This window comes from Ambystoma mexicanum, chromosome 2p, assembly GCF_040938575.1.
Source record: "Ambystoma mexicanum isolate Mex_15411 chromosome 2p, UKY_AmexF1_1, whole genome shotgun sequence".
Lineage (NCBI taxonomy): Eukaryota > Metazoa > Chordata > Amphibia > Caudata > Ambystomatidae > Ambystoma > Ambystoma mexicanum.
The window spans coordinates 557,737,353-557,754,975 of NC_090923.1; the positions used below are offsets into that span (position 1 = coordinate 557,737,353).

The 17,623-nt window shown below is 44.7% G+C and overlaps 1 protein-coding gene across 2 annotated transcripts in view; it reads left to right on the forward strand.

The window, feature by feature from the left end:
- Positions 1–17,623, forward strand: part of RRP9 (ribosomal RNA processing 9, U3 small nucleolar RNA binding protein) — a 679,329-nt gene that overhangs the window by 193,259 nt on the left and 468,447 nt on the right. For both annotated transcript variants that reach the window (XM_069644031.1, XM_069644030.1), the window contains exon 2: positions 12,818–12,900. In XM_069644031.1, the coding sequence (XP_069500132.1) occupies positions 12,818–12,900 (83 nt within the window). The remainder of the gene's footprint in view (positions 1–12,817; positions 12,901–17,623) is intronic.

The following is a 17,623-nucleotide window of genomic DNA, read 5'->3' on the forward strand; positions in this document are numbered from 1 at the left end:
TACCAAAAGCACCTCCTCCAAATCATAGGGAATAACCTAAAAAGCCCAAACAAAACCATCCTGCTCGGTGACCTCAACCTAGGTCTGCATGACCCTGAGGACAAAGCAGCCGCCTGCCCAGGCAAAGAACTTGCTCACATTGGGTTCAACCATAAAATCACAGCGCCAACTCATCGCAAAGGCCGATCCATTGACTGGATCGCAGACCACTACTGCTCCTCGTCCATTACTAACATCTCTGTCCTCCTGTGGACAGACCACCACTATATTCAATTCGCTATTTCCACCATCCCTACTTGCAAGAAGCTCTCGTATGCCCCACCGGCTAAAGTCAGAAGCTCGAAAGAACAAACTAAAATCAACCTTGCACCTCTTCTCGATATCCTTGAACTTAAACCTCCATTTACCAACGACCCCACCTCTCTGGCCAACACCTAGGCCCACGCTCTCACCCAAGCCATTGAGTCATAGCTCTCTTAGAAGCCAAAAAAGAAAATAAATCTATGCATGGTTTACGGAAGAACTATCTGCACTACGCACCAGTAAACGTCGAGCTCTAGCCAAGTGGCAATCCTCGTCTAACCAATCCTCTCTAAATGATTTCAGAGAGATCTCATCCTAGTATAAAAAAGCCATATTCCTAGCAAAATCGGAATCATTCGACCAAAGAATCTCCAAAGCGAACTCAAAATCTAGGGACATTTTCTCTATCGTCAAAGATCTCGCCATCCCCGCCACTACAGACGAAGCCTGGTGTTCCAGCATTCAGGATGCTCTTATCAACAAAGTCAAGATGTTCCAAGAAATAAATAATAGCTCAGCACAAAGCTCTTCCTAATCAGGTCAGTCCACCTCTGCCCCCCCCCCCACACCCCACACTTAATCCTCTCTCCCAAATACCTCTCTTCGTCTTCAGAGACGGCATAGAGATGGAAGTTACCAACCTTCTCAAACACATCAAACCTTCCACTTGTAAAGGAGACATCTGTCCCCCAACTATCATCAAAGAATGCACCGACTCACTGATCCCTATCATCACAGCATTCATTAATGCATCGTTCTCCTCTGGAATCGTACAACAAAGCCTAAAAGAAGCCTGGGTTCACCCACTCATTAAAAAAAAAAAAAAAAAACACCCTAGACCCCGCCTGCCCCAATAACTACTGCCCCATCACAATCCCCTTCCTCCTCAAAATCCTAGACAAAGCCACCCACAACCAAATCCAACATTATCTGGAATCTAATGCCATCTTAGGCAGAAGACGATTGGGCTTCCGCAAAGGCCATGGCACAGAAACCGCCCTCTTAGATTTAAAGAACCAAATAACCAAAATAATGGGTAATGGCAAACCTGCCCTCCTGCTCCCCCTCGATCTCTCTGCTGCATTTGATCTTGTTGACCATGACATCCTCACCTCCCACCTGTCCAACACAGCCCATTTCTCTTACAAAGCCATCTCCTGGATAGCTTCTTTCTTAGAAGGAAAGGCTATGAAGGTATACTCGGACCAGGCCAATGCAGTCCCCACCACCATCATTGTGGAGTCCCCCAGGGCTCATGTACTACACCTACCCACTATAACCTGTTCACCAAACCTCTTTGACCTGTTGGACGCGCTCGGCATAGCATACACAAACTATGTGACGATACCCAAGTCCTCTGTTAAGTGAATTCTTCACGCTTTTCATATAGTTTAACAAGTTTATTGGATAAACGGGTCGCGACAGCAGGCACTGCCAGATTGCAAATACCAACTGCCTACAATCAATCCTGGAATGCCACTACGTACACTAACATTCTAAACCGGAACTTTATGAGCTCACAATGCTGCTTAATCTAATGAAAACATTTTACACTTCTACTTCTTGGAAATGACACATTATAAAGTAACATAAACCCACATTTGTTTTGAATGCATGAAATATTGTTTTCACATGAATATCAATCATAACACATTTCCCTTGGCAATTGTTGATTGGATTTCATTCCACATAAGTCTTTGAGCCATGTAGGTCTATTCCTTACTCTGCCTAGGCTCAATTCTGTATTTACACTCATATCAGAATTCTTCACATCTTCTTTTTGACTATGCTCCATTTCATTACTCTCCTTATTTGCATGTCTACCCCATAACAACATTGTTGCACTCTACATCCTCACCTTTATCATCACTGGATAGACACTTGACCAATCTTGACATTGACCAACATTCTCCCCCTTCTAATATTACATTTCCTCTCACAGCTGCAACCTTCTTTGGTCCAAGGAATTTACTTTCTGCGCATTTGGAATTTAATCTGGGAATCTTGATGAAAACCAAGTCACCCTTCTGCCATTTTGTTACTTTGGATTTATTAACCTCATCAAACTTTTGTTTAGGAGTTCTGTGCCTCTCTAATGAGCAACATGATTTTCTCACGATCAATATCTATACTCTTTGCCATGTCCAGCCATCCCGGGCAGAGTTTTGTACATGGTTGCCTGCCTTTCAATGACATAAATGGAGATACTTTTGTGATCGAATGCGGTGTGGTGAAATAGTTCCATACCAATTCCTTAAGTACCTTTGACCATTCCAATCCTGAAGCTAATGCCAGTTGTATCCCACTCTTCACAAATCTGTTGTCCCCCTCTACTAAGCCATTAGCTCTAGGATGATATAGGGCTGTCCTCACATGCTTTATACTGAATTTTCTCAGAAATGTCAACATCCTATCTGAGCAGAACTGTACACAGTTATCGGTGACTATTACTGAAGGAAATCCTTCCCTGTAAAACACTTCTTCAAAGAATAAAATCATTTCTGCCATTGTGGCATCACGTAGTGCCTTCCACTCTATCCATTTAGTATGGTAATCCACCAATACCACCAGGTACTTATAACCCTCACCCAGTTCTTGAATGGGCCCCACTAAATCAAAAGCTACCTTCTGCCATGCCTCACTGGGCACACTCGCTGGAATTAAAGGAACTTCTCTTACTATTTTGCCCTTGTCACTCTTTGCACCCTCTTTACAGTTTCTGACACATTTCTCTACCTCACTCTCTAACCGAGGCCACCAAAATGATTGCCTCAGATACCTTTTTGTACCTCCCATACCTAAATGCCCTTGATGAGCTACCTTCAGTAATTGGGATCTTATTCCACACGGAGGTACTCATTTGTTTCCTCTTCTGAGTTTGTGTCCACCTTCAGTCATGTTCAGTTCCTCTCTAATCTCATAGTATCTTTCATAACCTCTCCCAATTTCGTTTTTGTGAGGCCACCCTTCTTTTGTTTATAATTTGATTTGATTTAATGCCAAATCTTGATTGTCTGCACTTACCCATTCATTTTTGTCAACAGCATTACACTCAATTTCAGATATACTGAACTCTTGATTACTGGTAATTTCAGTGTCTTCATCACCTCCCACCGGCAACCTCGATAAACAGTCTGCCACAACATTTTCTTTACCCGGTATGTAGCATACATTGAAATTATATCCCAGCAATTCCACCATCCACCTAGATATTCTTGGGGATCCCTTGGCCCAATCGACACTGCCCATCAACTGAACCAATGGTTTGTGGTCCGTTTTTACCTGGAATGTCTGACCCCATAGGAAAAACTTAAAATGTGAAATGGCCCATGACACAGCCAATGCCACCCTCTCTATGACCGAATAATTCCTTTCTGTACCTCTCAGTGGTCTTGATGCAAAGGCTAGAATGTGTTCGACCATACCCGAATCATATTAAACTAGTGTGGCACCCAGCCCTAGTATACTGGCATCAACCGATAAAATGGTTTTCCTGCCCGAAATTAATCTTCCGAGATGGTGCTTGTGTTATTCCTTTCTTAATTGACAGAAACGCCTCTTGGCATTCTTCAGACCACACGTTTCACACCTTTAAGTAATTCTCTCAATGGAGATGATATCGCCGCAAACCCATTCACAAATTTGTGGTAATATTCTGCCAGACCCATGAATGAACGCAACTGGTCCTTCTCATTGGCCTGGGGGGCATTACTGATATAAGCGATTCTTTGGGTGAAATGCCATCCTTTGATATTTTATGGCCCAAATATTCCACCTCTTTGACGGCTATCTTGCACTTACTTCTTTGAACTGTCAAACCTGCCTCTTTAAGCCTGTTTAACACATCTCTCAATACTCTATTATGCTCACACTCATCTTACGCAAACACCAATATATCATCCTGAAACACTGTTACTCTACTTAAGCCCTTCAATATCTCTTCCATAACCTTCTGAAAAACTGATGCCGCTGATGCTAGTCCAAGCGGCATCCGATTGAATTTGACTGTTCCCTCCGCAGTAATGAAAGCTGTCGGGTGTTGCGACTGTTCAGAGAGAGTAACCTGGTGGTAGACTGCTGACAGATCAATTACAGAGAACCACTTGGGTTCACCCAATGTAGCAAGTGTTTCTGATATATTGGGTAGGGGATGCCTCTCCACTAAAATGTTCTGGTTCAAGCTCCGCAAGTCTACATAGTCTTAACTTTCCATTGCTTTTGGTTACTAGTCACCGGTGATAACCATTCTGTGGCTGTGACAGGCTCAATCACTCCTTTTATTCATGAGGTTAGTCAGTTCGTCACGCAGTTGTCTTTCCATATTCAGAGGTACTTTGTGAACAATTGTTTGGCATCTCTCTTGAGCTTGATGTGGTGTTCAAATTCTTTGAGTTTGCCCAACTCTTCAGTGAACACTTCTGGGAACTCTCTGAACCATATGTCTTCAATCTCAGCGATGGTGACCGGCTCCGGTGCACTTGCTTGGACTCACTCCTAGTTTTCTTTGTTCCTCCCATCCAAGTAATGAGGCACCCCTTTCTGCCACCAGTATGTCAGCCGAGCACCTTCTGTCTTTGTACTTCACTTGCGTATGAAATTGTCCCAAGATATCTATTGACGACTCTCCATAACCGCAGGGTTGGAAGTCAGTCGGTACAAGCAAATCTTGGTCTTTCCCTAGTGTTTTATTTATTTCCCCCGAAATGATGGTCCATGGCGAAATTGCATCAACTTTCATGTCATCTTGCACCCCTCGATTTTCAAATTCATCCACAGGCCCTTTTTTTCACCTGAGACAGCTGAAATTTCAAATACGTGTCTTGGAGCAGTTTCCTGCGTGGCTGTCATCTCTGGTGCATTGTATGTCATCTGGCTTGCTACTGCATTGTTTCCTCTCGGTTCCACCAGATTAATGGATGAACTGTTGCATACGTTAGCAAAATGCCCCTTGCCTTTACATCTAAAACACTCTGCAAACTTGGCTGGGCAAGTGGGATAATTCAGACCATGTGTGGGGCTACCACATCTGGTGCATTTTGAATTCCACACTGTCCTTCTATTCGCATTGAAGTTGGGTCTCTTCCTTTGACCAACCGCACATACAGGATGAGGGATCTGCTTGTCGACCTTCAGTTGCTTAATCTATTGGGTGGTTTGTTCTATGCTTCTGGCCAATTCGATAGCTTCTTCTAACTTAATGTCTGAGTAGTTTTTCCTGAATTCTCACATTATTCATGCATCTCACAAGCTGGTCTCTTATTAGTGAGTCGGTCAATAAGTCACAAGTATGACTCAATGTTCTTAAAGATGCAATATAGGATTCAACTGATTCAGCTGGCTCTTGCGTGCGCTGAAAAAATGTATGCCTTTCAAATGTTAGATTCAGTATACGGGCACTTGGCAAAACCCTAAACAGCCCAGGTAGGCGTACTTTATTGAACAAAAACGAAAATTCAGGCTGAGAGGTCACACCAATCCTACATATAAACACATATCACAGTCATGAGTATAGAATTTTTGAACTGAGTGTATTTAATAACATTTATCAAAGAATAGTGGGGATAGAGCATCCAGGGGTATTTTAAAATACAATACAAATCTGTATGATCCAGTAGACAGAAGCGCTGGATTTAAATGTAACAAACATAAACAGAAGCACTGCCAAAATGTAGTCAATTATTTCAATTGTGCAGTTGTACAATGAACATAAACATAGTTTCATGAACATTTTGAGAAAAACAAACAACAATGCTTAAACTGTGCGTTGTTCAACTGGTATGATCGTCGACACAACGGTGTTTCGGCCTAGAGAAGAGCTGTAAGATGCAGCTGTGTGGGCAGGCCTTCATCAGGACGTGTGATGGGGTAGTCCCGGGGTCTCTATCTACAAATAATAAATGGAGTGTGATGAGTAAAGGAGTAACCTCAAAATGAAATGATTCATTGAGCTCCCTGAGGATGCTACATTAAAACAAAGAAAAAAGATTCACAGAAGTGTAGCCTGGTTCTTACCACTAGCTTATCCAGTGCTTGAAGATCCATCATAGGTGTAGATATCTGGGTAGCACCAAAGTGTGCCACTTCTAGGAACAATTGTGTGCCTATAACAAAAATGATAGGATCTATAAGGATATGTTCCAAATCCAAATCATCTGTCTCATTTAATGAAAACAAAAGACAAAAATCTTACCTAGGGCGATAATCGGTGTGCCTTCTTAAGTGGTAGAAATGGAGACGCCCATTATGTATGAATAGTGTCTTCTATGGTTGAAAAGACTGGAGACTTTCACTGTGCTCCAAGAATGTTAAAGCTAGCTGTCCATATGGTGCCTGATGAAGGCCTGCCCACACAGCTGCATCTTACAGTTCTTCTCTAGGCCGAAACACTGTTGTGTCGACGATCATACCAGTTGAACAATGCACAGTTTAAGCATTGTTGTTTGTTTTTCTCAAAATGTCCATGAAACTGTTTGTTCATTGTACAACTGCACAATTGAAATAATTGACTACATTTTGGCAGTGCTTCTGTTTATGTTGGTTACATTTAAATCCAGCTCTTCTGTCTACTGGATTATACAGATTTGTATTGTATTTTAAAATACCCCTGGGTGCACTATCCCCACTATTCTTTGATAAATGTTATTAAATACACTCAGTTCAAAAATTCTATACTCGTCCTAGGGGACAGCAGTGGACGGGAGGTTCTTTTCGTTACTACTAATCCTTTGGTAGAACGAGAGGAACCACCAGTCAAAGGGGTCAGCGAAAAAGTACCCGTGGTGGTTGGGGAAATGGAGGTGCCAAAGCCGCTCAGGCAGCTGCCTCTTTGCCTTCAGGCGCTGCCGCAGCCATTCCAAAACAGTCGTGAGGCCATGTCCCATGGTTCGCCGGTTTTGGGGCAGACTGTCGCAACGTCTCGAAGAGTGGCGAGCCATTACTTCTGATGCATGGGTTTTAGAGACTTTCGCCCACCGTTACTGTCTTCCCTTCCTAAAGCGGCCTCACGAAAATCCACCGGGGAATCTCTTTGAAGCTTCCGGATCCGCTCCTTGTGCAGGAAATCTTGACCCTGCTAGAGAAAGGCTCTATAGTACTGGTGCCTGTGGCGGAGAGGAACAAGGGATGGTATTCCCCATTTTATTTTTTATTCCAAAGACTGGGGATTGAGACCCATCCTGGACTTGCGTTGGTTGAACAAGCTTCTCAGGAAGGACAAGTTCAAGATGGTCACTCTTTCACAAATCCTCCAGACCCTTCAACTTCAGGATTGGTTGGTGTGTCTGGACCTACCGGATGCTTACTTTCATGTGCCAATTCATCCCAAGCACAGAAAGTACCTGAGGTTTGCGGCTGGCGACTCGCACTTTCAATTTCAGGTCCTGCCGTTCGGATTGACCTCCGCCTAGAGGGTTTTCACCAAGCACATGGTGATGGTGGCAGCGCATCTCCGGAAAGTGGGGATTCACGTCTATCCCTACCTGGATGATTGGTTGATCAGGGCGAGCTCTCCCGAGCAAGTCCTGGATCATCTGTCTGTCACCTGCCACTCCCTCGACAAGCTGGGCTTCTCCCTCAACTTACAGAAGTCCCACTTAACGCCAACTCAGCGGCTCCAGTACATCGGAGCAGTGCTCGACACTTCCCTGGTGCAGTGTGTTCCTCCCCAGGTGAGGGCTCTTCACATTCAGCAGATGATACACAAGTTTCAACATGCCCAGAGTCTCCCGGCGTTCGAGTTCTTGAGGCTGCTCGGCCTCATGGCATCCTGCATTCTTCTGGTGCCAGAGGCTCGACTGCGGATAAGATGTTTGCAGTGGGCTCTCAAGATGCAGTGGTCACAGTCCTCCGGCAGGATGTCGGACCCCGTTCAAGTGCCGCCCTCGGACACCCAGCACCTTCTGTGGTGGGCCGACTATGGCAATCTGATGAGGGGGGCTCCATTTTGGCTGCCCTGGCCGGAGGTGACGATCGTGACGGACACATCCCTCATGGGATGGGGAGCTCATGCCAACGAGTTGACAGTCAACGGTCGTTGGTCTCTGTCGGAGTCCAGACTCCATATCAATCTGTTGGAGCTGAGGGCCGTCAGGCTTGCCTTGAAGGCTTTTCTGCCGACTGTGCGAGGAAAGAATGTCCTGATTCTGACGGACAACACGGTGGCCATGCACTACTTCAACAGAAAGGGGGGGGGCAGGGTCACTTCCTCTGTGCAGGGAGGCGATGCACCTCTGGTTCTGGGCCATCCAGCAGGAGGTTTCGATCTCGGCAGTTCATCTGGCCGGAGACGAAAACGAGATGGCGGACGCTCTGAGCAGGCAGAGCACGATCTCTCACGAGTGGGAGCTGGCTAAGGAGATTCTCCTGGAGATCTTTGCCCTTTGGGGGACCCCTCAAGTGGATCTCTTCACCTCCAGTGTCAACCGGAAGTGCAAAAGGTTCCGCGCGTGGGAATTTCCTCCAAGAGCAGCCTTGGGAGACGCGTTCGTGGTGGAGTGGTCCTTCCCACTGCTGTACGCTTTTCTTCCAGTCCCTGTCATCCCGCAAGTGCTACGGAGGTTCGGTTCCTGGATGATCCTCATTGCTCCGGCCTGGGCCCGGAGGACGTGGTACCTGGACCTTCTCGACTTGTCCATCTGCCCTCCACGTCGTCTTCCCTACCGAGATGATCTGTTCTCACGGGAGGGGGGTGGCGGGGTCAGGTTCTCCATCCAGAGGTCAGATCCCTCAACCTTCACGCTTGGCTTCTGAAAGGTTGAGGTATAAGGTTTGGGACCTCCCTGAAGACGTGATGGAGGTGTTGCTTTCGGCCAGACGGCCGGCAACTAAGTCCCTGTACTGTTGCCGTTGGAGAAAGTTCTGCGACTGGTGCAGGGTTAAGAATGTGGATCCTTTTTCATGTGACATTCCTGTCGTTCTGTCTTTTTTGCTTTCTTTGGCCCACAGGGGCCTGCAAGTGGGTACCATTAAAGGTTACCTGGCGGCGCTGTCTATATTTAAGCGCTCGTCTGAGGAGTGTTCTTATTTTAAAATCCCTTTTAATTTCTCAGTTTCTGAAAGGGCCCACTAATGTGTTCCTCCGTCACCTTTTCAGATGCCCGGTTGGGATCTGAACCTTGTTCTCAAGTTTCTAATGGGTGCTCCATTTGAGCCTTTACATTCTTGTCCTTTGAGACTGTTAACCCTTAAAACTGTATTTTTAATTGCATTCACTTCCGCTCGCAGAGTGAGTGAGTTGCAGGCACTTTCAGTTAAGCCATCCTTCACTGTTTCATAAGGACAGGGTTGTCCTTGGAGTTCGTCCTTCCTTTCTTCCGAAGGTGGTGTCGGAATTTCATTTAAGCCAGGTTATTTTTCTGGCATTTTATCCTCCTCCACATCCTTGTAAGGAAGAGGAGAGGCTCCATAGGCTGGATCCTAGGAGAGCTTTAAGTTTCTACATTTCATGCATGTCCCGGGTCAGAGTGGACGATCAGCTCTTGTTCATCTCAAAACATTTGCATGCAATGGGACCCAAACTGCACACCATTGTTGGTGACCATACTCGCGGGTATGCCCTCACTATCGAACACCCTTTTGAGGAATCCAATCCCCTTCTCCGTTGTCACTGTCTCAAAGGCAGCAGCCTCTACCCACTGCGATGTGTAGTCCACAAACCTCAAACCACCTTCGTGATAATCCATTGGACCCATGATGTCAAAGGGCACCTTAGACTTCACCTCCTTAAGAACATCAACCGGGTAGACTGGCTGCGGGCGCAATACTCTGCTCTTATCACTCATGGCACATGCCACACACTCCTTTACCAGCACCTCCACCTCATCATCCATACCTGGTCACCATTACGACTCCTGCAACCTCCTCTTGGTCAGAATGCCCAAATGCCTCTCAGGCGCCAACTTGACAAGCCTTGCTCTCACTCACATGAGGCAGTAGCTCATTGGTCCCTGATGTATTCCTCGTGTACTCCTGTAAATTTGCAAGTGGCCATGAGACTACGTAAAGTAGGTGTTAATACTTTTCCCAACTCCTTGTGCCCTGGAGAAAAAAGTGTCGTTGAAGTACCACGTTGGGTCTCTTCCCAAAGTCCCTCCGGTTTCTTGAGAGCAGTCTCTTATGCACTCACTACTCGTTCGCCTTCACCGCCACCTTGAATATATACTTCCCCGGCAAATGCCTGAACTCTGAGACCTTCAGTGCTTAGACAGTTTACCAACACTGCCTCCTTTTCATCATCGCTGTACCTAGAACCTCCAGCCACTCATGTACATTTTGTAACGCATCCCCCTAGAGATCCCACAAAACTGGGGGTTCCCCCAGAGACCTCAAAAACGCTGAGGAAGGCCCGGCGTTGCTGTGCTGCACGAAGTTGTTCAAGTTATTCCATTTAACTTGCGCTGGATTTCACTAAATGCACTGCTGGGTCACAGTGCTTTATGTCCATTTTCCTTCCTGTGCTCCCTTGCTGCACGACCAGCTCAACTTCGCTGTATGAGTAGCTGCACGAAGGAGCTCACAGCAACATAGATGCCGGGTGTTGCTAGGCAACCAAAATGGCCGCCATATCCGTCGACGTTGCTAGTTTCTTTCCTCTAGTGATATGGTGCTGGCACACTTGAGATTCACTGCTGTGGTGCTTTGGTGTAGCATGAACAGGCGGCGGCCGCCTCAGAGTGTCCTCCTGCGAGCTGCCTGCGAGCATTCTGTGAGCCGTGCCACACACTAGATGCGGCAGTGATGACGCACACGGTCCCCCTGACACCTGCTCTTCATGCGTGGGTCGGGGTCCCGCCACCGCAGCTCGTCGCTAGTGAAATAATGATGGTTACGAGGTAAGAGGAGGTACAAACAAGCTTTATTTAAGCTGAAGACCCCATGGCTGCAGCGCCATCAAGGCCCTTCAACTGATTAATGAATCTAGAACGCTGGCCATAGAACACCAGCCAGCGTTCCCATCTTTAAAATACACTGTTGCAATTAGTCTTGTACTAAATTTAAACTCTGTGCAGCAACCAAAATATCTTTCAGTTAAATTACCTCTGGTGATCTTCCAGAGACTGAGCAAATGTATTTCTCTTTGATATTCCCTGTGTTCGAACATCCACTGCTATTCAAGTTTTTTCTGTGCCATACTTCGAATTTGGAATTCTCTTCCTGTTTAGCTACATCTAGCTCCCCCCCTTTACTTTAGTTGGGGAATTAAAGACCTTTCTTTTTTCGAAGTTTGTGGGTTTGGAAATTGGGATTGTAATTATATATCTTTTTAAGTTAATAATTTGTGTACTGAACTGTTTTGTTTCCGAACCCCTCACTGAAGGCCACAGCTCCATTTATTTTATACTTCAGGCCCTGAAATCTCTCCAATGGCTCCCGGTGGTTGCAAGGATAAAGTTCAAGACCCTTTGTATTGTCCACAAGACTTTCTGGGACTGGGGCCAGCACTACATCGAACGCTCTCTTCCTAAATATCTGGCTTTTGAAGCCCTTAGCTCAGCTACCTCCAACTCTCTAAGGGTCAGATGCTTCTCCAGGAAGAGAGTGGGGGGTAGATCTCCCTCCTCTGAGGTGCTTCCCTCTGGGATGGCCTCCCTGCCCCTCTCAAACTTGAGCCGGACCACCTGAAGTTCCGGAAGCAGCTCAAAACTTTCCTCTTCTCCTCTGCTTTCTCTCTCTCCCCTGCTGACCTATCTGTCTGCCGCATTGACTGGTTGCTTGGCTACCCTCAGTCCCACTGGTTACCAGGCTCTCCCTTGACCAGTCACCCCTGCACTGCCTCTGGGCCTTCCACGCACTTGTGGCTGTAACTTCTACAGTCTCCTGCCTTTTTTGCGCTTACCAAGAGCCGCACTGCGCTGTGCTGCACTTACTCAGAGCATGGCTATCCCTCCACCCCCACTCCTCCTTGCACTTTGCGTTCTTGCTCTTGCACAATCTGAATGACACAAGGCATAGTAAGATCGTGTCTTGTCCTCATCTGTCTTCCTTCTCTTTTCCATCCTAGAAATACTTATGTAAAGGTACGTTATAAATTACTCCTATCAGATCTTCCTCGTCCCAGTTAAGCACGGAAACTGGGACCAAGAATCGTGGGGTGAAAACCCACGAAGAACATAACAGACTAGGAAATGCAATCCCCCTTATAATGCAAATACTAAGTATTTGGTTAGGGGCACAGTGCAAGGATTGGTGAGCAGTAAACAAACGCAGACTCTTAGACTTTTATATTCTACAGTGTCTAGAACTCCAGTTAACCGGTGCCACTAGGAAAGCAGAGGAGCCTCCTGGGCCGCCTTCAAACTCTCATCTAGGAGTCTGACTTTCTAGTATTCCTTTGCTCCAGAATTACTGCTAAAGTTTAGGCCTGTCCTCATTAAATGAATGTTAAATGAAGTGAATTATTTTGATTTTCCCAGTTTTTTCTTCTCCTAACCCTGTTCCACTTGACAGTGAACATTTCACGTGTTTACCTTTGCTTCACATGCATCTTATGTATTTTCTACTATTTTTTGTTTTGTAGCCAAGTGAAGCAGATGGGAAGTCTCGGAAGAAGATTGTCTCTCGACAGAATGAAGAGATCTCCAGCGATTCCGAAATAGAAGGGTAAGGGAAGTATGTGTGATAATGTTTCGATGCCAGCATGGACATGGATCACCAACTTTACAGTACTATAAGGCAAATCTCAGCATATTTTGGTTCCAAGTGGCAAATATCAAGCAATAAGAGACCATGGATAGAGCATTTGTGCTTAATTACACTAGATTAAAGTCAATCTGTCAGCAATCTCTATTGTACACTTGTGTATAGTCATGTTATAAATGTCATATCATATATACAAATTGTGGAATTTTATAGCTTTGCCCAGCATTTATGAATAGCAGAAACAAAATTGAGAGTTGCACACTTTGAACTTGACCAGAGTAAAGCATGATTTATCACAGTGCGCCTTCATGAAATAAACCCTATTTTTATTATGTTTACTTTAAAACAAGCTTTTCACAACACTCAAATAACAAAATCAATCCTGCATATGTGACATAATATATACAATAATTATTCACAATATCTTAATTTTTCACAATTTACACTAAACCAGCTAGCAAGTCCATTCAGGCAATGAATAAAAGTCAATAAATAATGTAATTTGATGAACAATTTAAAAGACGGATCCAAAAATGTTCCATTATCAAAATTGTACTATCATGAACAAAACGTTTAAAAGCAGCATGTGTGACAAATAGCCAGAAATGTCATAAATGTACACAGCATTTCCCAGTCAGAAATCTAAGCAAATAAATCTGTGGTTCTTGAAAAGGAGGGATCTCGAGGTTGTGGTTTCTCATGTCAGTCCACGTTGGCTGTGGTAGGTATCTCAATCTCAGTTAACCAATGTTCCTAGATGCCACTCTGGCTGATTGCGACCGCAGTAGTATATTACTTGCTCACCACTGTCCTTCAGTCGGAGAAAGGGAGGAAAAAACATAGTATGAACAACACACCTGGAGGCCTGTGATGACCGAGGGAATACAAGAGAAGTGTGATCACCTAATTAGATGCTAGGTAGTTGATTAGTATGCAAATTGTGGTGAATCCTGCAAAGTCATCTCAGAATCCCAGTCTAGACCCTCCTCCCATGTGGCCAGGGAAAGGTAGAAACTACCTGACCCTAACCTTTGGGAGGTATAGGGGTGGGGGAGTCACATGGGAGGAAAAGGCTATCAAGGGAATGTGGTGATTCAGCCAGGAGAGAAATGGTGTTCATCCTTTTCTGAGGGTGAAGGTTTTCTAATGCCTGAATATTTAATGGTATATTGTTACCGTAGGGCCTCCCCTTCCACACTTGTCCAAGGTAGTAACTATAAATACCTTCCTTGTGCATATCGAAAGTATGTATATCAGAAGCTGGAAGTTAATGCTACTACTTTTAGTAGTACTGATTATGCATGGGGTTCTGTTATAAACCTACTAAAGAAACCTGAATTCCCTTAAAACTTTCCATTAAACATAGGTCACAATCCCTTGAGAAAAATAAAAGATGGTGAAGATTTTCATGTTAATTCCAGTCCCATAATGCTCATAGTACAGGGACGAGGAGTCTGGAGTTAACAGTCTAGTGGTTGTAATATCCCACACCTGAGCCGGACCTTCAAATATTTAAAAGGTCTTCAGGTGCGGAAAGGAAGGATCAGCAGAAGTAGGAGTATGGAAATCAGTGTGAAGCAGAGGACGAAGTCACTGCTGTATTGAAAGCGAGACGCCATGAGGAAACTGGCTGAAGTCATGGTGCCTAAGAGATGCAGAGGACACGCAGCAGGATGTGGTGCTGGGACTGGCTGTCGCTTGTGGAGCAGAGGGAACTCCATTGACAGCCAGCGCTACCAGCTGAAAGCAGGCCGTAGGTGTCAAACACGTGAACCGACCTGACAAGCAGTGAAGCAGAGGAAGCGGGTCAGGGGGAGATGCCAGCATCAACCTGTGATTTGGCCTAATCAAGGTAACCCTGGGGTGCTCCAAAACCGACCACTGTGCCAGAAAGTTAATTTTGAATAACGAGAGAAAGTGAACAGAAGCAGACTTAAACCTGTATTGTCCAAATCAAAAGGGGACAATTTTGAAACGGTGAATATGACTTATGTGAAAGGAGAGGCCCAATAAGAGAACACTATAACCAGCATTGCCCATGCCAAAGAAGACCAAATGTACTACAACAAAAGGAATACACTTTTCCCAAAGAGGGATATCCAATTAAGGGGCCTTGTTTCCTGCATTGTTAAAGCCAAGAGATATCACGGCAGATTGAAAGTAGCAAATATAGAAGTTGTAAATCACATGGTCTACAGCTAGTAGGTGGTTTGGAAAGAGGTCAGAAACGGCAGAAGAAAACCCCTCCTCATAGAAAGGATCAAGGGGTAGAAAATTACAACCTGCATTGCTAATGGCAAACAAATTGTAACAATCATCGTCCTTTTGTTCAGGAGAGTATACCAGGAAAGGGACAATTGCCTGGCAGGCAAGAGGACCAGGAAGAAAAGAAGTGTACTGTAACTATAGTTGAAGGTTGTGGTTGAAGTAGGTGGAAAAAAATTGAAGTTCCACTAAAGTGTTTTGATGAACTAGTACATAAACATCCTGACCTAAAGTAGAACTTTTGAATTACCTATCCTGACTTAAGGTGTTGTTTATGAAGAAGAAATGTGAAGTGGTAAACTGATTTGATCTCTTGAGAAAGAAATCTGTTTGTCATTGTCTTTTCAATTTGATATATCAGGGAAGAAACATTTTTTATTTTGTGAAGTGTAAACTATAACCATTGTCAGAAACCTTGTGAACATAAGGAAGTCACCTTGTCAAGTGAAAGATGTATTGGATACGAAGAACTGTACACTCCTCCTGGAATGGAACTTGGCGAGGGAAAATAACTTTTCTGAAATTGAACTTGGCTTAATCATATTCTTCTGAATTGATCTAGGGAAAGGAGATCCAACCGTGATCAAAATAATTCTTGTTTTCTTTATATTTGCAAGTATGTTGAAGTTGCTAAATAATCCCTGTATGATTTCGGTTTTATGTATTGGTGTGAGGGACAGAGGCCTAGAGGCCCAAGCTTACTCCTCACTGATGAGGCCCAACAAGCCCGAAACAACATGTTTGTGGATGTTTGTGGTCTCGTGCAGAAGGGATGTGACCTAGCAGTTCGGGCTGGACTGCCCCTTTTGGGTTGGGGCCAAGCCTGATTTGTATATGGTCTTTCCCCTTATGTAATGGCTTGGCAGGCGAAGAACGATGGTCTGAAGGGTTGCACAGATCAATGCCAGTGGTTAAGATTCATTCTACACCTTCCAGCCATCACCTGTTGGTTTTTGCTTAATGTGAGGGACAGACCTTTGGATACTACGTCATTTTCTTTTAGTATTAGTTTGACTGGCAGGGAAATCCTTGTTACGCTAGCGAAATATGGGCGTTTATTACCTTTTTTATTTAATAAATGGCATCTTGTGATATAACTTTACCTATGTGTCTGCCGCCCATGCCTGACTCATCATAGAATTCTCTTACCTAGGCCAAAAATCACCTACCCCCCTCCCCCCTGCCCCCTCTGTCTTGGGTAGCATCTAGGTGGGCTTGGAGGCAAATGATGCAAGGTGCTATAGAAAACGAACAAAAAATACTCTCAAAGGGGCGGGAGAAGAAGCTGCTGATGCCCTTACTATAGTCAACATACCGACCACAATCCAAAAGAGATTTGGGAGTAAACACAAGCCCAAGCAAAGTACAGATACAGCAATCTTTCTGCGTCTGGGCCCCAAGCAGGGCTAATACCAGAGAATGAGAAGGGAGTGTGTTTTGTAGTTGGCCCAAATGAGAGGCTGTAATACAGGGCATCAGCACTGTGAAACCACTACCAAGAGTACAAAGCGATCAGTGGCTTGTCGAATGGGAAATGGCCTGTGCAGGATGAGGGACATTATCCAGAAATGAAGAATGAAGAATGGAGACTAATGCTCAGTGCAGGAAAGAACATGGAGTGCAACCGCATTATAGTAGAGATCCTGAATCGGGTGTTTTAGGAAAGACTTTTTTGTTTTTATTATTATTATAATTTTTTTTTTTTTTTTTTTTTTGCACCTTCCCCTCTATAGATTTCTATGGGACATGCTTTCTTTTTGCTGGGTCTGAACCCTGCCCTGACTTTGTCCTTTGCCTGTTTTTCTCAGTCTTATGGGGAAAGTGACTAGTCCCCAAGACTGTCGGTACTGAGAGACTGTCACTCTTTATTAATCTATTTTATTAGTACAATTGCACACCTTGCCTTACAGTGCATTGTACTTAGGATACTTTTTATCCTTATTTGTTTTATGTAATGGCTTTTTGGTTATTTTTCATATGTGCTTAATGCAAGCGGGCGGCAGCTGTGATATTTTTACCGTTTGTGTTTTCTTTTACATGTGCATTTTTATTTTGTTTTGTATTTACTTTGATATTAACCCTTTAAGTGCCATGGGTATTTCCCCCCAGTGCCAAGGCCTTTTTTGGTGATTTCGGTATGTGGCCATGTTACATGATATCTCAGCCAAATGTGGCTCCTTTTTTTTTTTTCCACACGTGTCCCGATGAAAATGATACCTCACGTGTGGGTGCACCCACCGGGGGGCACAAAAGGAAAAGGGTAACCCACCTGTAACCCCAAGCCTTTTGGCACAGCCCATTTTGTTCATGTGGGTAACCTTCAGATTTGGGCCTAGGGTCTCGAAGCCAACAAGGAAAACAGGGAACCCCATGCATTTCCCAAAAGAGGACACCCGTGGGAATTCAGAGGTCTGACTTA